The sequence below is a fragment of the Papilio xuthus genome, unplaced genomic scaffold, assembly GCF_000836235.2.
Source record: "Papilio xuthus unplaced genomic scaffold, Pxut_1.1 DF828258.1, whole genome shotgun sequence".
Taxonomy (NCBI): domain Eukaryota; kingdom Metazoa; phylum Arthropoda; class Insecta; order Lepidoptera; family Papilionidae; genus Papilio; species Papilio xuthus.
In genome coordinates this window covers 2,646,519-2,665,499 of record NW_013530391.1, presented here as the reverse complement: position 1 = coordinate 2,665,499, position 18,981 = coordinate 2,646,519, and the positions used below count along the sequence as shown (strand labels likewise).

The window sequence follows — 18,981 nt, the reverse complement described above, 5'->3', positions numbered from 1 at the left end:
TAGTAAGTATATACAAAATACAGTATTTTTTTGAACTACATTTTTATATTTATGTTATTGTAACGTGAAACATTAAAATAAAGTGATGCGGTTTTTTTAATTTTATTTTATTTCAACAAAGATCCAGATGGTTTGAATATAATTTGACTACAATATGAAGTAAAGTGAATTTAAGATAATCTTGATAATATTCTACTTATGTAGCCCTGTTTGTTTTCTTAGTAATTTTAAATATAATAGGATTTGCGCGTGTGGATACTGACAAATATATTATGTCCTGGATATAGGGGGTTTTATAAATAAAAATCGAGCATCACAATTATACACTCACTGTAGTACTCCAAAAATTAAAATGTTATAGTAAAATATAATACATGTTTTAATAAGTAACTACTTTTGAAGGTGGTTCATTAACATGGATACAAAAAAATAACTTTTTCCAAGAAATCCATGGCTTCGGAGATCTTTTTTAATAATGGAATACTTTTTTATAATTTTGTGAATGACGTATAAAATATTTGACATAATAGCCGACTCTTGGTTGTCGTTTTATAATATTAATAATTATTTTACTTTGATGCATCTTAATTTAAGACACTGAAATGCAATTTGGGAAACGACAGTTAAATAAAGATACATAGAGTGTATCAATTTTCCCGAAGCGAACCATTTTTCAAGGCTTTTTATTGCGACGTCAATACAATAACGTCGAGCTGGAAAAATTCGTTTTTTTCGATGTCGGCCAAAGCTTTTAGAGGGTTATTTTTACTTTTTTTTTGAATGTAAACGGTGTACAGTGTCCGAATAAGTGCCGGCCTGAAATGTATTTTATCGCTGCGGCATCCGACCGCGCGATATGAGCTTCAAATTTAACTTTCCGCTTTTACGCAAACTAATAGAAAATATTATTGTTTGAAAGTAAATGGTGTGTTAAAATTAATTAATAATAGCATTTTAATCTAACTAATATTGTAAATGCGAATATTCAGATGGATGGATGGATGGATGGATGTTTGTTTGAAGATATCTCCAGAACGGATGAACGGATCTCTAAGAAATTTAGCATACATAGTCAGCAAGAACACATAGGCTAATTATATTTTTTTATTCTATTAGTTTTTTAAATATAACTTTTTTATCGCACGATCATAGAGGATTCGAATCAAGGTACTTTGGGATACGTTAAATAAAACCTTTATTGATACATCCTCTTTTGCGAGGAAATAAAAGTAAAGTAGTATAATATTGTTGAAATGTCCAAGACTGCAGAGAGAGGGCACGTATTGGATACAACAACTTAGCACACCTCCGGGACTAATCTGTGTGAAATTGTTGCTGCAACATTTATTGTAACTGTACTGTCGGGAGGCAGGAGACTCGCTGGAGACTTTAGATTCAGAGACAATATGGAATACAAGTGTAAAAGATAAATAATTTACGACTAATTAGACGTTATATATCTAACAAAACATTAAGGTTTGTAAGACCTTAAAAATAAGACCAGAAAGCTTATAAGTTAAATTCATAGTCAATTTGGTCCTTCGAGTCGGAACACTTTTGAAGCAAAAATTAAAATTGATTGAAATATTTCAGTATTAACCAGATAAATAATTTGTCATAATTCATAAATTATTGAAGAGCACTTTATAGAAATAATTCAAAGGTTTGGTACCTTTCATTTGTTTCGGTCGTATGGTTAGAAAAAATAAAAAAAATCTTTGACAATTTGATAGTGGACGAATTTCCATTGTCCAACATGTCAGCTTTCAATTCTTTCTTTTCAGAGCAATGATGGCGAATAAAAATTGTAGTTCACCGATGTCTATATTATTTTACTAAAACTAAAATTGCATGAAAAAACCTTTGGCGTTAGTTGTTAATACAAATCTATAATTTAATTTGAGTCCCAAAATTATACTCGTAACATGTTTAAGGTTTGTTATAGGTTTTAATAACAAATTTTGTGGCGATGGGCCAAAAATTACTCTCCCTTAAAATAAATTCGATTTACTTTTCTTTCTATTCCATTCGGTTTGAGAATTTTCTAGTTCTTGGGGTTTTATCATGAATTACTTACTACTTAATTATTTAATTACATGAGGGACAGATTGGCATCAGTCTTTCCCTTCAAGGATGGGGATTTGACGGAGGAAGTGACGCATTGGAAAGGGAAATATTTTTATTCTTGCCTTCCTTCCGCCGTTGATTAAAGTTAGGTAACGCATCTGCAATCGCGGATGTCGCTTCGCCATTTCGGCGAATTCAGGTGACCACATGACGTTTGTCACCTTATAATATAAAAAAAAATCTTTGAAAATATGATAAAACGGTTTTTTTTTATTGTTTAAATTAGTACGATATATTTTGACGATAGAAAGTCAGGAACAACTCAGACAACAAAGAACACTCAGACGAATTTTGACACAACTTTCACGTTCACAATTCAATGAACGCGAATAAAGTCATCGGGAACATGTCCGTCCATGCAATAACGACCGGTGGGATTTTTTAGTTTTTGTTTTTGTTTTCAGGTAAAGCTTTTACTCCATATCTGTTTTTTAAATGTAAACGCAAAACTGTTTCCATAGGCTTACTAATAGCATTTGACAGGCCGAAAAAATACAAAAAAAACTGAAACTGTTTAAATTATGAAACTTTGTTCTATAACATTAAATTAAAAAAAAAACATAATTAATAGGAATTAATAGGAATTAATAGACAGAAGAGAAAGATACATAAATAGGCATTTGATAATGAATTAAGAAGATTATAGAAAGACAGCTACGCACGATAGAAGTTTTATTCTTTGGCCATTTTTTCAGAATGACACTTTCTAGACAATTGGTACTTCTAGAATTCATCTTAATTCTACCATTGGACCTTTTCTTTGTTCCCCGGTGGATTTCCTTAAGTTGGTAACAATCATGTACCTTTTTTATACAGACGATTTTAACAAAAAATAATACGTTAAATTCGCTCACTGCATATCGTATCGAATATTTTTATTACTATCACGGCTTACACTTGTTGGGTTAAATTACGTGAGATATTTTTAAACCATTTCAAAATAAAGCCTGCAAAATGTTCGCATAAATTTGTAGACATTTTGACTTCTGAGTAACGTTTATTGTTGTTCATGAGGAAAGTAAAACTTTTAAAATAACTTTATTTTCTTAGTAAATTAATGTAACGGTACGCCTTATTACCGTGAAAAGTATAACTCGCTGAAAGAATTTCGCTTTGAAGTTATTAAAAAGTTTCTTAACAAGTCAGAGTCCATTCAAACTGTCCGTTTTGCTTTAAGAATTTTTTTTTACGAGTTTAAAGAATCTTGATAATACGTTAAATTAATTTGAAAATTTATAAATACAATATATTGCATTTATTTTTATCAAAATTCAATTGATTTCAGGTCAACTAACGCCATTAATAAACAAAATAGTCGTCTTGAATTTTATCTATGGAATATCTTAAAATACGATTATAATTATTGACTACTTTTGTATCATCATTGTATACAACTGTAAAGGTATAGTTCTTTATCGTAGTGATAATTTCCCACGATCCCTTCATCTGTTCCCCTCTCCGAGGTCACGCTGCAGCTGATATTAATGTCGGCGGGTGCAGCAATTTTCCTGCAATCATCTGTCAGGGGATTTAAGGCGCGTGACCTTAATACAATAACGGCACGGCAAATTGTTCTTATTCTCTACCACGCGACCGTTATTTGCACTGAATTGAAATACATTTAAATATATTACAGATAAAGAAAATTGTAGATTATAGTTATTCTTTCAAACGTAAAGAATAACTAAGTGTCTTCGTAGTTTTGTTTACCATTTAATCTGAATGTTTCGGAGAGACCAGTGTATGGATAAGAAGTTTAAGCTGTGTAACGTTAAACGTTACCGTAATAATTAGTTGGACTTTATCATGCGTCATTTCAATAAAAACTTTAAAGGGATATTATTTAGGTGCTTGGTGTTATGACCTCAGTGATCTAGTGCCGTATTTACACCTTTTTTTATAGTCAGGAAATGCATTTACGCACGCCTACGCCGGGCGGTGCAATGGCGTAGGGAGTGTGGGACTCGCCGGCCACAGAAGGTGACCAGAATACCCACTAAAACCTGACTGCCCTCTGACGCATTATGGCGGGCACCACGGGAACGCTTTAGCTTACTTCCGTGGGCACCGTATTTACACCTGACGTAACCTGGATTCCATTCTCAACCAATATGCTTAATATAAGACACCAGCTTAGTTATGTTCAAACCATTATTAATTCGTGTTTGACAAGTGATGCAGATAGTTTCATTTCGATTCTACGATGCAGTATTCTTTTAATATTAACAGAGAACTAAATAAATTCACAAATACATGTAAAAACTATCAAACATCTTTGCATCAGTTTATGTGAACTAACAACCTTCAATAGTATAATATAAAAAGGAATCTTCAGAAGAAGTAATAACAGAAGAATTTATTTCATCCTTTCGTTAGCTTTTCGTATTAAGACACTAACAATTAACTATAAAAGTGTTACGCAACAAGATTGGATGTCTTCGACATCTACAGCAAATGAACAAAGGAAACTTATGTTTGTTGATTGTTGGAACTAACTTGTGAGTTGTAGGGTAAATGTGTTAAAACTCGACTCATTAATATTGAAGTACTATTTTGATCTTTTCTACCAGATCACGTTCTCTTTTACCCCAAATAGGGTAAACAATTCGTAATATGCATGCAACAATCAAGTAGCGATTTTTACATTGATTATTGAAATTGTTGCCAATGTGTGTTTTAATTTGAGTAATCGTGTCGAGTTTTACAATTATGTCTTTCTTTATTTCGTCGAGAATAAACCTAATGAAACTAAGTATATCGTAGGGATAATTAATTATAATTCTATGCCTTACTTAATGTGTATATTTATTTAGTTGCCGTATTAAACTAAGTGAGCACAGGAGAAAGGTTAAATTATGTTCAACTAAATCCCTATCAGAGTTTAGCCTTGAGTGTTTGTACATTTATATTCTTTAATTTGTTTAAGCTCAAAGCTCGCAGTGGAGTGCGCGCACTATCGGGTGCGCTTTCCCGCCACTTCCAGGATTAGCGGTGTAACTGATATTAATGTCGCCAGGTGGCGCAATATCCGTGCTTTAATTTTTCAGAGGATTTATTGCGCGTGCCTTTAATACGATAGCAGGGTTTCATGTTCACTTACAACTATATTTAAAGTTTATTTTTATTAAATAAAAACAATAATGGCAAACATTGCAGGATTCTATTCCGAGGGATGGTATTCGGTACCTTGTGGATTCACCTCTTTTTCGTTCTTGAGGTACCTTCAAAGAAACATCCATCCATCTAAACATTTGCATTTATAATATTAGTAACATAGGAGTGAATCTTGTAGAATGGGGATTAGCTGCAATAAGTTGATAATCTCTGTAGGTAGTTTATTCACAAATATTTTATAATTTTGCCATTTTATTGATAAAAATAAGTAAAATATACATTTTATATGTATGTCAAGTGCAAGAGTAGCGTCTGCAAAATGTATCGGACTCTAATATAGTAAATAGTTCGAAGTATTAAGTACTCGGGCGCGCAAACACTCCAGAGAGAAAATGTTTAACGTAAGGCGTTTGCTAATGGACCGGGCTCGTATTTTATGACTACACTTTTGTATAGAAATTGTTATTTTTTTTACTTTTCTACGACATTATTCTCAAGATTGTATTGTAATGGAACCATTTAGTAAATATAAAAGGAATTTGTTAAAGCAATCAAGCTGAAAGTGAAAGATTATATTAGGTTTAATATTATCTTCTTGACAAAACTATCTTATACAAAAAAAAATTCTAATTTCTATGGAACTTAGACTCGTAAGTTACCCCTCATTAGCTCACTATATGTCCCCACCGAGGGACTCGGAGTCTACTTTAAGTTAAGGGTGATTAGGCCATAGTCAACCACTCTGGCCAAATGCAGGTTGGTTGACTTCACACATATCTTTGAATTTCTCCTCAGATATGCGCAGGTTGTATCACGATGTTTTCCTTCACCGTAAGAACTTCGGATAAAGGCACATATGTGAAATCGGAAATCGAAAAACACATTGCTATATGACGGGATTCGAACCCAGGACCTGCAGATTGCAAGGCAAGTGCTTGACCCCTGAACCACCGACGCTCCATACTGGTGATAAATAATAATATAAATTTTAAGGGCCCGTATAAAAAAAGCTTCGATCGTGTTCCAATTTTATTAAGCTTAAACATATGTTTTGCAATCCTTTTATCACACGCTGACATTATACTACTAGAAATCATGATTATTTAAACATTATTATACGAACGCCTCCAAAAGAGAGCTTGACGAGAGATAACATTATACTTATAACCTCCTCCTTTTTGAAGTCGGTTAATAAGCACATTTGATGATAAATAACGTAAAAGGGTTAAAACATGTATTTAACTAAAAAGTGTCTAACCGAATTTTTGAAGTAATAAAAAAAATAAAATTAATTTAATATTTAATTATGCAACATTTTCCAATATTATTATTATTAGTTCTTACTATCTTTTTTTTTCCTCCGAAAGGCCAACTGCCAACGTCTTTTGTTATATCCATCCACTTAAAAAAACATTTTTTTATGAAATCTTACGTTTGTCTTTTGACGTTATTTCAATAAAAAAGTTTCCAGTCAGCTATTATCGACAGATTCAGCATTTGAATCTCAGCGATAATTTGACTAATTTAACGAATAAAAAAGTCAATTTATGCCAAATCTTACGCTGGATTTTGATTTGTTCGTTTCTTTATCAATTTTAAGATATAATAGAATTGATATAAATTATTTTGTGAACGAATTAATGTATCTTTTACCAATATAATCATAACTTGCTTAACGGTCGCTTCGCTATTTCAGCGATTTCGGGTGGCCGCTCGCGCGTTTGCCACCTTATGATATAAAAAAAAACTAATAGAACAAATTCATGTTTATTTTATATATGTATGACGTAGTACAAAAATTGAACATGATTTAACATGCAACAGATTGTACAATATTTTCCTTTTAAACATCGTATACAAATACTATCCATTATATAGGGTGTTATTTATTCTGTCTTATGCAACATAGTGGTGCTGTGGGACATGACACAGTATTGTGCAGGCGAGCCTCCTTAGAGGACTGTATTTTAGTAGCACGCTTTGTGCATGCCGTAGCAGCTAGCGGAGATATGCTGATTGTATGCAAACGAACCGGTGGCACGTGTTACCGGGCCTGCATAAATATATCTTGTTCAATTTACATTAATAAAACTAAATATAACAGCTGTCTTATCTTTGTAATTTAAATAACGATTCTACGAAGCATAAGAAGAGGAAATGAGTTAATAATGCACGGAGGTGATCGACGGGCGGAGCTAGTTGTAATTAAAATTATAGCACAATACAGCACCGCGCAAGAAACGAGCGGAAGCAAAGTACTCGTAGTAGTTTAGTTAACACCGTCCCGCTCCGCCGTCATGCCGCCCAAGTTAAACGAAGGATGATCAACTAGAAGACAAAAATTATATAAAACGACCAAAAACCTCGTTCTTTGAATAAATAGACGAACAATCAAAGTAATGTCCAGACATTTAAATTCACAATACAGATTCTTAAAATGCGCAATTGGGCCTTACGAAAAAAAAAATAGCGAAAGAGATAAAAGGTTTCTGAATTGAAGTGTGTCTGAGTGGTTAAGTGCCGTTTATTTCAAGCATTGTCATAACAATGGGCACAAATATTATATTAAAAAACAAATGTAAGATTAAATTTTACGAAAGGGATAGGACGTTAACCTAATGGAAGGATACATTTGTGTATATGAAGATATAATAAAGTTTGTACGTATTTTACTACAATTAATAATTATCGTATCGCAAAAAATATCGTATTGCTATCAGATAAACAAGTACATAAAGACACATTCGACGTATGTACTGTTATGAAGAAAATCCGACACAGTGCCGGTGTATCGGCGCAACACTAACCTTATTAGAACGTCAACGTTTATGTCCCCTCACAAATCAATCTGACACTTGACTTGGTAACGAATGCGCGTTAATCGCGCCAAAGCTTTCCTAGTAATAATGTGTAAAAGTACTGAAGTCAAGAGGTACACACCTTGTAAAATATATAAATAAATAATGTCGTAGTCTAATCGTACCTTTATTAATACGACTAGTTGTAAGTGTACTTGGAAATACATTTTTCAGTGGCTTTATAGGTAGCGTCGACACAAACCTTTTCATTTTTTTGTCAGCGAGATCGTTTATGACGTCATTTCTTTCTTAAAATTGGACAGGCTAACGCGAGCGGCCGGAAAAATAACACACATTGTAAGAGGTTCATAGCTTTACCTTTTTATCTTGCCTTAACGTAAACAACATAATATTGTTACAATAAATTTCCCGGACTATCGTACAGTATTATGTATTTTGAAAGATTTTCATTACCTTCTTCAACTCTAGATCTAGACTAGAATCTAGAACTACTCTTCACCATATGATTTAGTAACGTCTAACTAATGCAATTATATACTCAATTATAATTAAAAAAAAAACAAATGTCTGACCAAATATTCACTAGAATAATAAACGACAACGACTTATTATTTATTATGTTTTATTTTAGAAACATAATTATTTCCTTCTTATTGATATGGTATAAAAATGTCAAAATATGCTACAAAACTAATTACTTAAATGATTAACTTAATCTAATAATACATGTCTAGTCTTTGATTTTTTTTCTCACTTGTCCTTTAACTTCGTCTGTGATTTACCTGAAAAAAAAAACCGGTATCATTTTAGAAAAAAGAACTGAAATATGATTAAAATTTATTGTTATTATCTCCTTTGTCTTGCTCTCTGAAAAAGCTGTGTAATCAACTTGAACATTAAAAAGCAGTCAACTTGGCCTTTATCATAAGACTCTACAAGCCAAAACCTTAGTCAATTTTGTAAGAGTACTAGTTGAATGATCTATGAAGTGGCTTATATGTAATGGTCTTTAAAGAAATCAATAATGATTTCTTTCAAGTCTCTCTTGATTCTTATTTCACCACAGATTTTTTTATAAGAGAATGGGGCAAGCGAGCGTCGGTCCCGCTTTATCCACCTAAGCGTGGTTAAGAATGCATGGTGGGAGGGTAATAACGAATTTGTGCTTACCAAAATATATCCTGTAAACTTGATTGAAGGGCATTTCGATTGTGACAGTCGCGAGTATCGACACCATTAAGATGGCCAGCATCTCTGGTACATGCATCTGTAACATAAATAATATAGTTTTAATATTGAAGAGATTTACTTATTTGTAAACATACTTTACCGTCGGTGGCTCAGTGGTCAAGCACTTGACTTGCAATCTGCAGGTCCTGGGTTCGAATCCCGCCATGTACCAATGTGTTTTTCGATTTCCGATTTACATATGTACATTTATCCGACGTTCTTACGGTGAAGGAAAACATCGTGATGCAACCTGCACATATCTGAGAAGTAATTCAAAGATATGTGTGAAGTCAACCAACCCGCACTTGGCCAGTGTGGTTGACTATGGCCTAATCACCCTTAACTTAGGGTAGGCTCCGAGCCCCTCGGTGGGGACGTATAGTGAGCTGATGATGATGAAACATACTTTTAGATATTATTAGTTAGAATTCCTTGGCGCGAAAGCTTTCGTTATCAAGTCAAGTGTCAGATTGATTAGTGAAGAACATAAGCGTTGACATTTGAATAAAGCTAGTGTTGCGAGGATACACCGGAACAGTGTCGGATTATTATCCTAAAAATACATTGGAACAAACTAAATCGACTAAAAAGTCATTGAACACAAGCCTTTTAAATTCTTTATAGATATTGATTTATATCATTGTCTAGAGAACATGATTTATTAACACGTGTATTAAAGAAGAATAAAGATTGTATTCAAATAAATGGAACCAACAATCCTTGTTATCGTTTCGTTGATAAATTGAAGAGGGTTCAATGAGTTGGGTACAATTTGGTTGAAGTTGTAAAAGTTCAACGTTCTGTCTAGCACGTTTTAAGTAAATACGTATTCTTATGGAGGTAATCCAACATACAAATGTTGAGAATAATGAAGTTTCTCAAGCTCCTTCTAAGAATCTTATGAATATAGTTAGAAAAAGAAAAGCAACAGACAAAGACATTTTTATATTATTCAACTACTATAGTATTATATTTAGAATTTTATATATCTTGATAGATCTAACATCTATTGCTAAGCAAAATGCCAGAAATTATGAGCTCAAACGTCTCCTAAAGAGTACTAAACACTAACCTATACAAAAATCACACTGTACAATAATATTTTTTTAATCATGCCTATAATATGCATAAAAATTATACTGCTATGTGGTAACACTATTAGAAAATGGATATATGTACCGAGTTTTAGACATTATTAATAACAATCCTTTGAAGCGAATGACGCGCTTACATTGCAAAGTCATGTGTCAGAATGATTAGTGAGGGGACAAAGATGTCGACATTTTAGTTAGGCTAGTGTTGTGCCACCGGCACAGTGTCGGGTTTCTTCCTTACACTAAGTAGGTAATTTGTAGAAACTGAAAATGTACTTGTACCTTACATTGTAATATGTCAAATAAATGTTTTCATTCAGTTCAGTTTATTGTTATAACTAGTTTTATGTTATTGAATGTATCATCGATTAATAATTAAAAATATAAGTTATAAACACTTACAAGTAACAATGGCGTGTAGAACTCAGCGTGCCTCTGTACGCCGACGTTGTAAAAGAATATCGGAAACTGTGTGAGGTACACCGCATATGCTATCTTGTTGAAGAATTTGAAAGCACGCGACTCTACAAACGCTGTGCCTACACCTGCAGGACATACAATACTTTGAGTTTTCATTGTCGTAACACTTGAATAGAAACATATAGACTCCTCCCTCGTCCTTTTTGAAAAAACAGAGATAATATTAAAACATAACTCAACTACAAAGATTCTTAACAATGCCATAATTATCATCTCATGAAAAACGGTTCCAAGCCAATTAATAAAAACATAATTAAATGCGCTAGATTTATTTATCCCGATAACCTTAATTATATTTCTCCAATATATTTGATTTCAATTGAATGGTGTTTACTTGAAAAGTATATTATGTACAAGAACTGAAATATTTCATTCTTTTATCTCTTACATTTTATAAAAGTCGTCGAAATGAATTCAGCATTGGATTTATTGTAAGTCACGGACGAAAATAATGATGACGGTGTCCTAAAATGATGAGATTTGATTTCTTTACAGAAAATCATAGCGTACGATATTAAAAAAAAGGTTCATTTGATCGAAAACAAAAGTGGAATATCCAGGCAGCCGATACGACGATACAGTGCCGAGCTTCGCACGGCCATAAAGCCCCTGAAAAATGGAACGTTCCAGAATAAACGCTACAACTTTCAACAACGATACTAAATAGATATAGGCTGGGTTGATACTTGATAGAGTAAAAGTACCACTGCATGAATAAATGGGACGAAAATAGATATTTTCATGATAAGACTTACAAATTAAAAAGATGCAGTTAGAAGATGAGGTAGCCGTAATCAGTAAATCATACGTGTAATAAAAATTACGATGGAATTGACAACCCTAGTTGAGACCAACACCGAAAGAGATATACAAATTGGATTTCAATTTACACCTGTATTAACGTTTTATTATTTTTGATTTTTCCGTGTCTCTACACTAACGAAACATTATACAAACACATTTTGGCAACTCTGTTCAGAATGAATTAGAAAAATTAATAACTAAAATTTTTATTTCGGAAACTGTTAGGTGCATATGTGTTATTCTACTTATAAAGTATACGAACCTGTGTAATCGTTGCATATCGCCCAGTGTGACAAACACATGAACAGTCCCCAAAGTATAGGCGAAAGCGCCGCGAATACAGCGGCAGGGAAATGCTCGTACTGGTAACCTTCCAGTCCCATACGGTAAGGGCTAACTATCGTGAATGCCGCAACGCCGAACGTAGCCGCCCATAGCAGACGCACTTGAGTCTGAGGTACATGAAAGGTTCTGTTTATTAACTGCCAAAGACTTTCCTGATTAGATGAAATAAGTACTTAATAAAAAGCAGAAGAGTGATATTGGAAACCTAAGTTTACTCTACTGGAAACTACGAGAATAATTTCTTCTGAGTAATTTACTAAAAACACTGATAAAAAAGTAAAATTGCGACTAATATAACCAAACGTCATCGTAATGGTATTCTAGAATAAAGTCTTTTTGAAAATAAATAATAATAATAATATAAAAGATATCATGAAAGGTTGTCGCGTTCGTCGTGATTTATTTTACATATAGCCAAAGTTCAGAGTACTTACATCGGTAAGGTTGAAGTTGAACTTTTTCGATCTCATAACGTATGCCATCACGACTCCAATAAGATATATGGTGGCGCGGTGGGTCGGCAATATATACGAATATCTCGCAGCGTCCAGCAGTTTTTGCACTCTGAAAGTAAATCGCATAAAATAATATGGATTGCCGATATCTTTTATGTTAAAAACATATCAATAAAAATCCTTTGTTTTATTCAAATAACATGTTACATACTCGGAAGAAAGCTTATTTTTTATTTTAAGTAGGCTTTAAACCTTTTATGTGTGTTCTCTGCCAATTAACTTCAATATACCAAGTAAAATGTAATGAAAGAGACATCAATATAAATTGTAAAGTAACAAGACAAAGTTGAAATACGTGAATCTAAGAAATACTGATTTGACAATGATTATTTGCTAAAACTATATATCAGGCGCTCAACATAAAATAAGTTGTGATAAAACGATTGAATCAATTTGTGACGAACGATCAATATCGTAACTCAGAAAATGTTTAGGGCATCTCACAAGTAATTAGGTTAGTGCAATTTATCGACACGGCGGCGTTAATACGTCGTGAATCCCGTCGAAAATTAGCTTAATTACTTAGAAGTGGACGCACCGATCGATTACCTTGATGTCGTTTGAACTGGCGCTAATTTATCGGCTAATTGTTAAATACATTAGTTTCACATTTACTATTTAATTTATTTTATACGTACCAGTGTTAACATTAACAAAGCATAGCTATGCTTCCTCATGCACAGTGATGAAGACATATTGAAAAATAATAATGAAAAAGATTGGTTTACTCGATGCCATAAATCTGTTAGTATTATAGTTTTGAATAAGCGGCAAAAGCTAAGCTCTATTCTCATAGACAACTGGAGTCACGACAAACTGATAAACTGATAAACTGCAACAAAACGTGGTCAGATGACATCGTTATTTGGTAACTTCGGATCGCGTCGTCACTTCCACCTTAAGATTATTAGTTTGGATTTATAACTTACGATATTCCGTAGTAGACGAACATGCTGATGTCGTACCAATGTATGGCGAGGTATCGGAGTGCGGTGGAGGCCGCCGCTATGCCGACGAGCAGCACCCATCCCAGTCTTTTGAACCTCCAGAGCACTAGCATCAGCGGTAACGTGGCTACGTACAGCTGCATATCCATGCCAATCTGGTGCGTATGGGTTAGGCACTGGAAATAACGTTTAAAGTATAGCAAATATAGGATTTTACTATTAAAAACAATTAATTTTATTTTACTTTTATAATTTAATTTTACGTTGTTAATTTGTGATGTAAATTTTTCGAATATTGATAAAACTCGGCAGTTAATTCCACGAAATATTTTATCATTTGGAAGATTATTAATTAAGTATACCTGAGGTTTACTTAAGAAAAAAATGCTAAAGATTTTTCGTTTTTCTTACATAGTATTAATATTTTATGTGGCAATTTCAAACCTCGATCACATTTATGTCATTGTTGTTTACGCTGAATCTGTTCTAAGATCCGTATTGTGATAAGTTGCTTCCTGGTCATTCTTTATTATAGGGATAGGCAACTTATCAGATCCTGTTGCACAAACAAATATCCATCCATCTTTATCCTAATCACTTAACATTTAAATACATGACAAAAATTGCATGACTTTCCTGATACAAACATAATGTTTTAATAAGTTAAATTATCTTATGTGGCTCGATAACATTTTGAGCTTTCATTAACGACATAAACGCGGTATCATATTACAAAGACACGCAAAACATTCCCTTTAATATGTAGGTGACACAGGAAATGAGTTACGCAAGCACCTGAGAACAAGGCAACTTATCTCGAGTACCATTGTCGCAGCCTCCGGGGGCCCTGCCACAGTATCTATTGTTACAACTAACCCGATATTGAAACGTCTTACGTGTCGGGGAATTCTAGCCTTATTTTCGTTTGAATTATTAAAGGAAGATAGATGGGAAGCGAAAACAAAGACTTTAATTTCGTAATCGTTCCGCGATTTTCGCTTCAAATTTTCCCGAGGATATTTGGGTCGCAATTCATCATCGCTATCATTGGACTTTTAGGTCACGATAATTTTAGTATAATATACTTTCCCAGTGACAAACTCTGTAACATTTTCTAATTGGTAGGTTGTACGATTACAAACTTAAATATTATGTAGATATTCCGTATCAAATATAGCGTTAACTTTCTTATAGCAATTGTCATAAATATTATTTTCTTTTGTCTTTTGTTAGCAAAGAACAATACAGTAAACTATTCGTGGTTTTATGACTCCAAAATATCTGTACCAAATATATCGTCATTACTGTCTTTCATCTTTGACAAAACAGAGATAGCAATATATTTTAAAGGGCGATTTTGGTTTCAAAAACCTTCGGTGTACAATGTCAAACATTAACTAGAAAACGTTGTGAAAATAAAATCTTTTATTACATTCTGCTCAGAATATCCAAAGTTATTATAAATATGACATATCCATTGCGTACATACCATTTCCTCAAAGCCAAAGTAATTATGTATAAAGAGGAAGCTCTTCCACATATTTTTTTCACAGACCCTGCTGTGCTCCTCCACGACGAGGTTCCACTGGGGCCCGTTGTTAACGTCGGGCAGGATGTACGTACAGAATAACATTAAGCTCAGGAACAATGGAAATAATCTGGAAAGAGTCGTTTCAATTAGGAATTAAAAGAAACAAAACGGATTTTTAGGTTTGTATTTTTTTGTACTGGTAACCTCGTTTGTATGTCAAAAATATGAGGAAAATTAAAAAAACAATCAGTGCATAGTTTAAAATTACCTCATTATGTATTAACACATAAGTGTTAGATGTTTTATTTTTGCTTTATCTAATATTGCATTTTAGTTTACTTGCACTTATATATTTTATTCTTAGTTCTTTGTTAAGCCAAAAATAATGTTTGAATATTACATTCAAATATTAATACGTAAAACATTGTAATACGTAATTTATATCAGTGAATGTCATATAAGAAGGTCAAAGCGAAATCTAAAAATGTATATAAATGAATTTGAATACGACAGTTTTATATTATAGCAACAAATCATCACGCAAACCATCTCTAATCGAAAACGCAACTCAATAAGAAGGACAAATTACCAGTTTTATGTGAGCTTAGAAGTGATAATAGCATTAATAATAATTTCTTAAGTAATAAAGAATTACACACGTGCCAAATGCACCTTTGAGAGGTAGATATAAAACTAACGATTTTTAAATAGAACAAGAGATATAAATTAAATAAATAACCAATCAAACTGAATGACATCGATATACAAAATACTGAATCTGTGTTTCCAATTAAGCAAATAATAAAAGTGGATACAAATAAAACGAATAAATTCGAACTGCAACGAAAGTGTAAAGTGCTCCGGCGGCAGAGTTTGAATTGGTGACGATTTCATTAATTTGGTATATTTGTATTTAATAACAAATAGTCGACGTTTCCACTGCAATTATTTTGATAGCTCACTGAGAATTCAAACATTATTTCCTTTACAGTGACTTTCCACTGCCGTGATACATGTGTTGGTAGATATAGAAAAGGAAGAATACCTCATCTCCCTGTCCTTATCCCACTCATGGAGGATCCACGCACCAGGTTTTCGGTCTCCTGATCTATCTTTCGTCGTCTGAGTCGTCACTGTCATCTTAATCCTGTCACTTTTCACGCAATCCATCCATCTCTTCCTAAGACTACACCCACCAGTTTGCCCTCCACATCCATACTCAAAGTCTCCTTGTCACGTGCGATTCTGCTCTCCTCATAATATGACTATACCATGCTACTTTTAGCTTACCTCTGATAAAACCATTTATTGCATTTCCCCTACATGTGCTCTCTTTTCATCCGTCCCTTTAACCGCCTAACATTCAAATTTATACATCTTGACTGTGCGATACCTTAAAAGTAACTGGTTTCTAAACTAAACAGGGATGAACTGAAATAAGTTCAACTTACCTAAACCATCTCGAGAGAAGTCTGCCTTTCATGTCGATAGTCCCTTTTCTCTCTAGTTCTTGAAACAGATTGTGAGCGTTCAAAAATCCGCTCAAGTAAAGAAAGCTGTCAGTATAGACAATGGCTGAGCGACCGATCACAGCCCATGGCATTCCAAAGACCTGCAAAATAATGAGATTAGATCTACAATATAATGAACCACAATAAAACTTGATACACTTTTTTGCGCTTATATAATGTTTGACTTGGTCTTCTGGCGTCTCAAACTTTCACTAACGGGGTCTATAGAAGGTAAGAATAAAAGATTGCTGTTATGATATCCTTGGAGTGTCTCATTAAAATTGACTATCAAGAGCATCATCACAAATAATATTAATAAGCTCCAAATATTTAAATATTAAATCCAATATAGGAATGACTTAAACATAAAACATTTATGACAAACGGATACGTCAAAATACGCGTACAATATAAATATTTGTAGAGACGTCGTAAAGTTTCGGCATCACATAAACTTTGATCGAAGTTACGCCGTAATCCGCTTGTTGATTGCCGAACTTCGCCAGACTTAACAACTTTTAATAACTCCGATATAGGAGAGTGGATAAATGCATTAAAGTAATAAAAGTAGTGTTTTTACTAACGGCTTTTAGGCGCTCTACGGAACTTGAAAGTTATGAAGAAATGAATTATGTAGCGTTTTAGCGGATTTTCCATAAAGTTGCTTGAGGTAAAAAATTAATAAGTTTATATTTTATCAAGATGAAGTATTGAGATATCCAATCATAAATTAATATATTGTACCAGAATACCGTAAATAATATACACTCTTTATGGAAGCGACTTATACGGCGGCATTCAGAATGGATTATGAGAATATTATGTTAATCGACATTAGAGGTCTGTGTTCGAAATTGAAATACCAATTTTGTTTCACTTTGAAAAGCGATCGAATAGCAAAGTTTTAATACTCACCGCTGAAAAGTGAGTCTTGTTTACAAAAGGGCTGTGCGCCATCGCCATAGACTTGTGGGCTATGAGGAGCGCGAACGCATTCAACCCGCGGAAGGCATCCACCCCCTTCACCCGGCTGCCCGCCTCAGACAAGTCAAACACTTTCCTCAAATTACGTTTTAGGGAAAACGCGTTGAGAAGCTTCTCGAAGTTAGTTGCGCCTTCCTTGCCGTCGTCTAATATCGTACCCATGCTCAATAGCAGGATTATCGCAAGGAAAAATGTTCTGTAAAACATAGACATAGAGTTTAAATTTCCTTTACATGTTATATCACTTAAGGTGTTTCAGTGTCGTTAAGGCGGGGTTGTTGTTATTAAATTTACATAATACGTTATACTCGTAGTCGTACGTTCCTAGTTACGAAAACCGAGCAAAAAGTAATGATACTTTAAAGAAATGCTCAAGATGTAAGAGAATGTCGACATATTTATATTCGAGTACCTTATAGTAATAAGTCGGAAAGTGATAGACATTCTTTATATTAATTTAGTTTTCTTTTGACTTAATAATGTTATAAGTTATGACATAACGAATTTACGGTTGCGAATGAGATGTATTCACGTTTTACACACATTGGTAAGTGGTGGTTGGTGGTGAAATTGAAAACTAACAATATTGCAAACTTTACGGCAACATAGAACAACCAATCCTTAGTATATAAGATGTATATAGTAGTACGGAATAGAATATCTAAGTTATTCAAGATTTCAATTGTAATTCTAGTTAGAACAATGGTAAGACGTGGGCATGGTTTGAATAGCGGCGAGCAGATGCACGAAATGTCCTAGTGTCCCAGCTGGAGTGTCCAGTGTCCTATAAGGAGCATCTGTACTGTTGACAGCTCTACCACTCAATGGTCTTTGCACAAGACGCAGCTTCTCACAAACACACGTCTCATCTCAAGTTTATACAGTTTACGTATGCACATAAATTACAATGAAGTTACCTGGTGACGTTTTTTTTTTAATTAATTTGATATAACGATACATTGCTTCAGCTTCGGTAGTGAGTCTACTGCCGAATGTAAGGTTATTCTACTAATCTGGCTTCTACCTGGCCATTGAAATTTTTCAATCGGTAATCCGTTTTGTAAGTAATTAATTATCTTTATAAATACTTATAGAATAAGAGGTAAAACCCTTTTATCGATTCTTCAATATGGTAGCAGAGTTTACAGCGCGTTTTTTATTCCATCAAATGAAAGGTGTTTTTTTCCCGCAACCTACAAGGTCTTGTAATCTCACGATCGATTGCTACGCCCTAACGAAAGGGATAACCCGATTCTTATTGAGGGTACAGATTACTTTAACCTCGTTTCTTATTTTAAATAGATTTGCACAAGATTTGGATAATCTTGTGCATATAATATTTTATATACATAATGAAGGTAGGTTCCACCCTTATTGTACGTTTAGCAAGTGATCTACATTAAGGGTCGGCTTAAGTGTCCATTAAAGTCCTGTAAGTGTGACACTAAGACACTATAGAAAACTTGCTACAGTAACAAAA

The 18,981-nt window shown here is 33.6% G+C and overlaps 1 protein-coding gene across 2 annotated transcripts in view; it reads right to left on the bottom strand.

Annotated features, from left to right (window-relative positions):
• Window positions 1–8,618: 8,618 nt before the first annotated feature.
• Window positions 8,619–18,981, bottom strand: part of drd (drop dead) — a 28,011-nt gene continuing 17,648 nt past the window's right edge. The window contains exons 4-12 of one of the 2 annotated variants that reach the window (XM_013306319.1): window positions 17,433–17,697; window positions 16,458–16,618; window positions 14,965–15,133; window positions 13,458–13,651; window positions 12,448–12,577; window positions 11,931–12,120; window positions 10,787–10,929; window positions 9,231–9,327; window positions 8,619–8,842 (exon numbers count right to left, since the gene is read on the bottom strand). In XM_013306319.1, the coding sequence (XP_013161773.1) occupies window positions 8,811–8,842; window positions 9,231–9,327; window positions 10,787–10,929; window positions 11,931–12,120; window positions 12,448–12,577; window positions 13,458–13,651; window positions 14,965–15,133; window positions 16,458–16,618; window positions 17,433–17,697 (1,381 nt within the window). In that variant the 3' untranslated portion in view covers window positions 8,619–8,810. The remainder of the gene's footprint in view (window positions 8,843–9,230; window positions 9,328–10,786; window positions 10,930–11,930; window positions 12,121–12,447; window positions 12,578–13,457; window positions 13,652–14,964; window positions 15,134–16,457; window positions 16,619–17,432; window positions 17,698–18,981) is intronic. The other variant, XM_013306318.1, reaches the window with a different exon arrangement.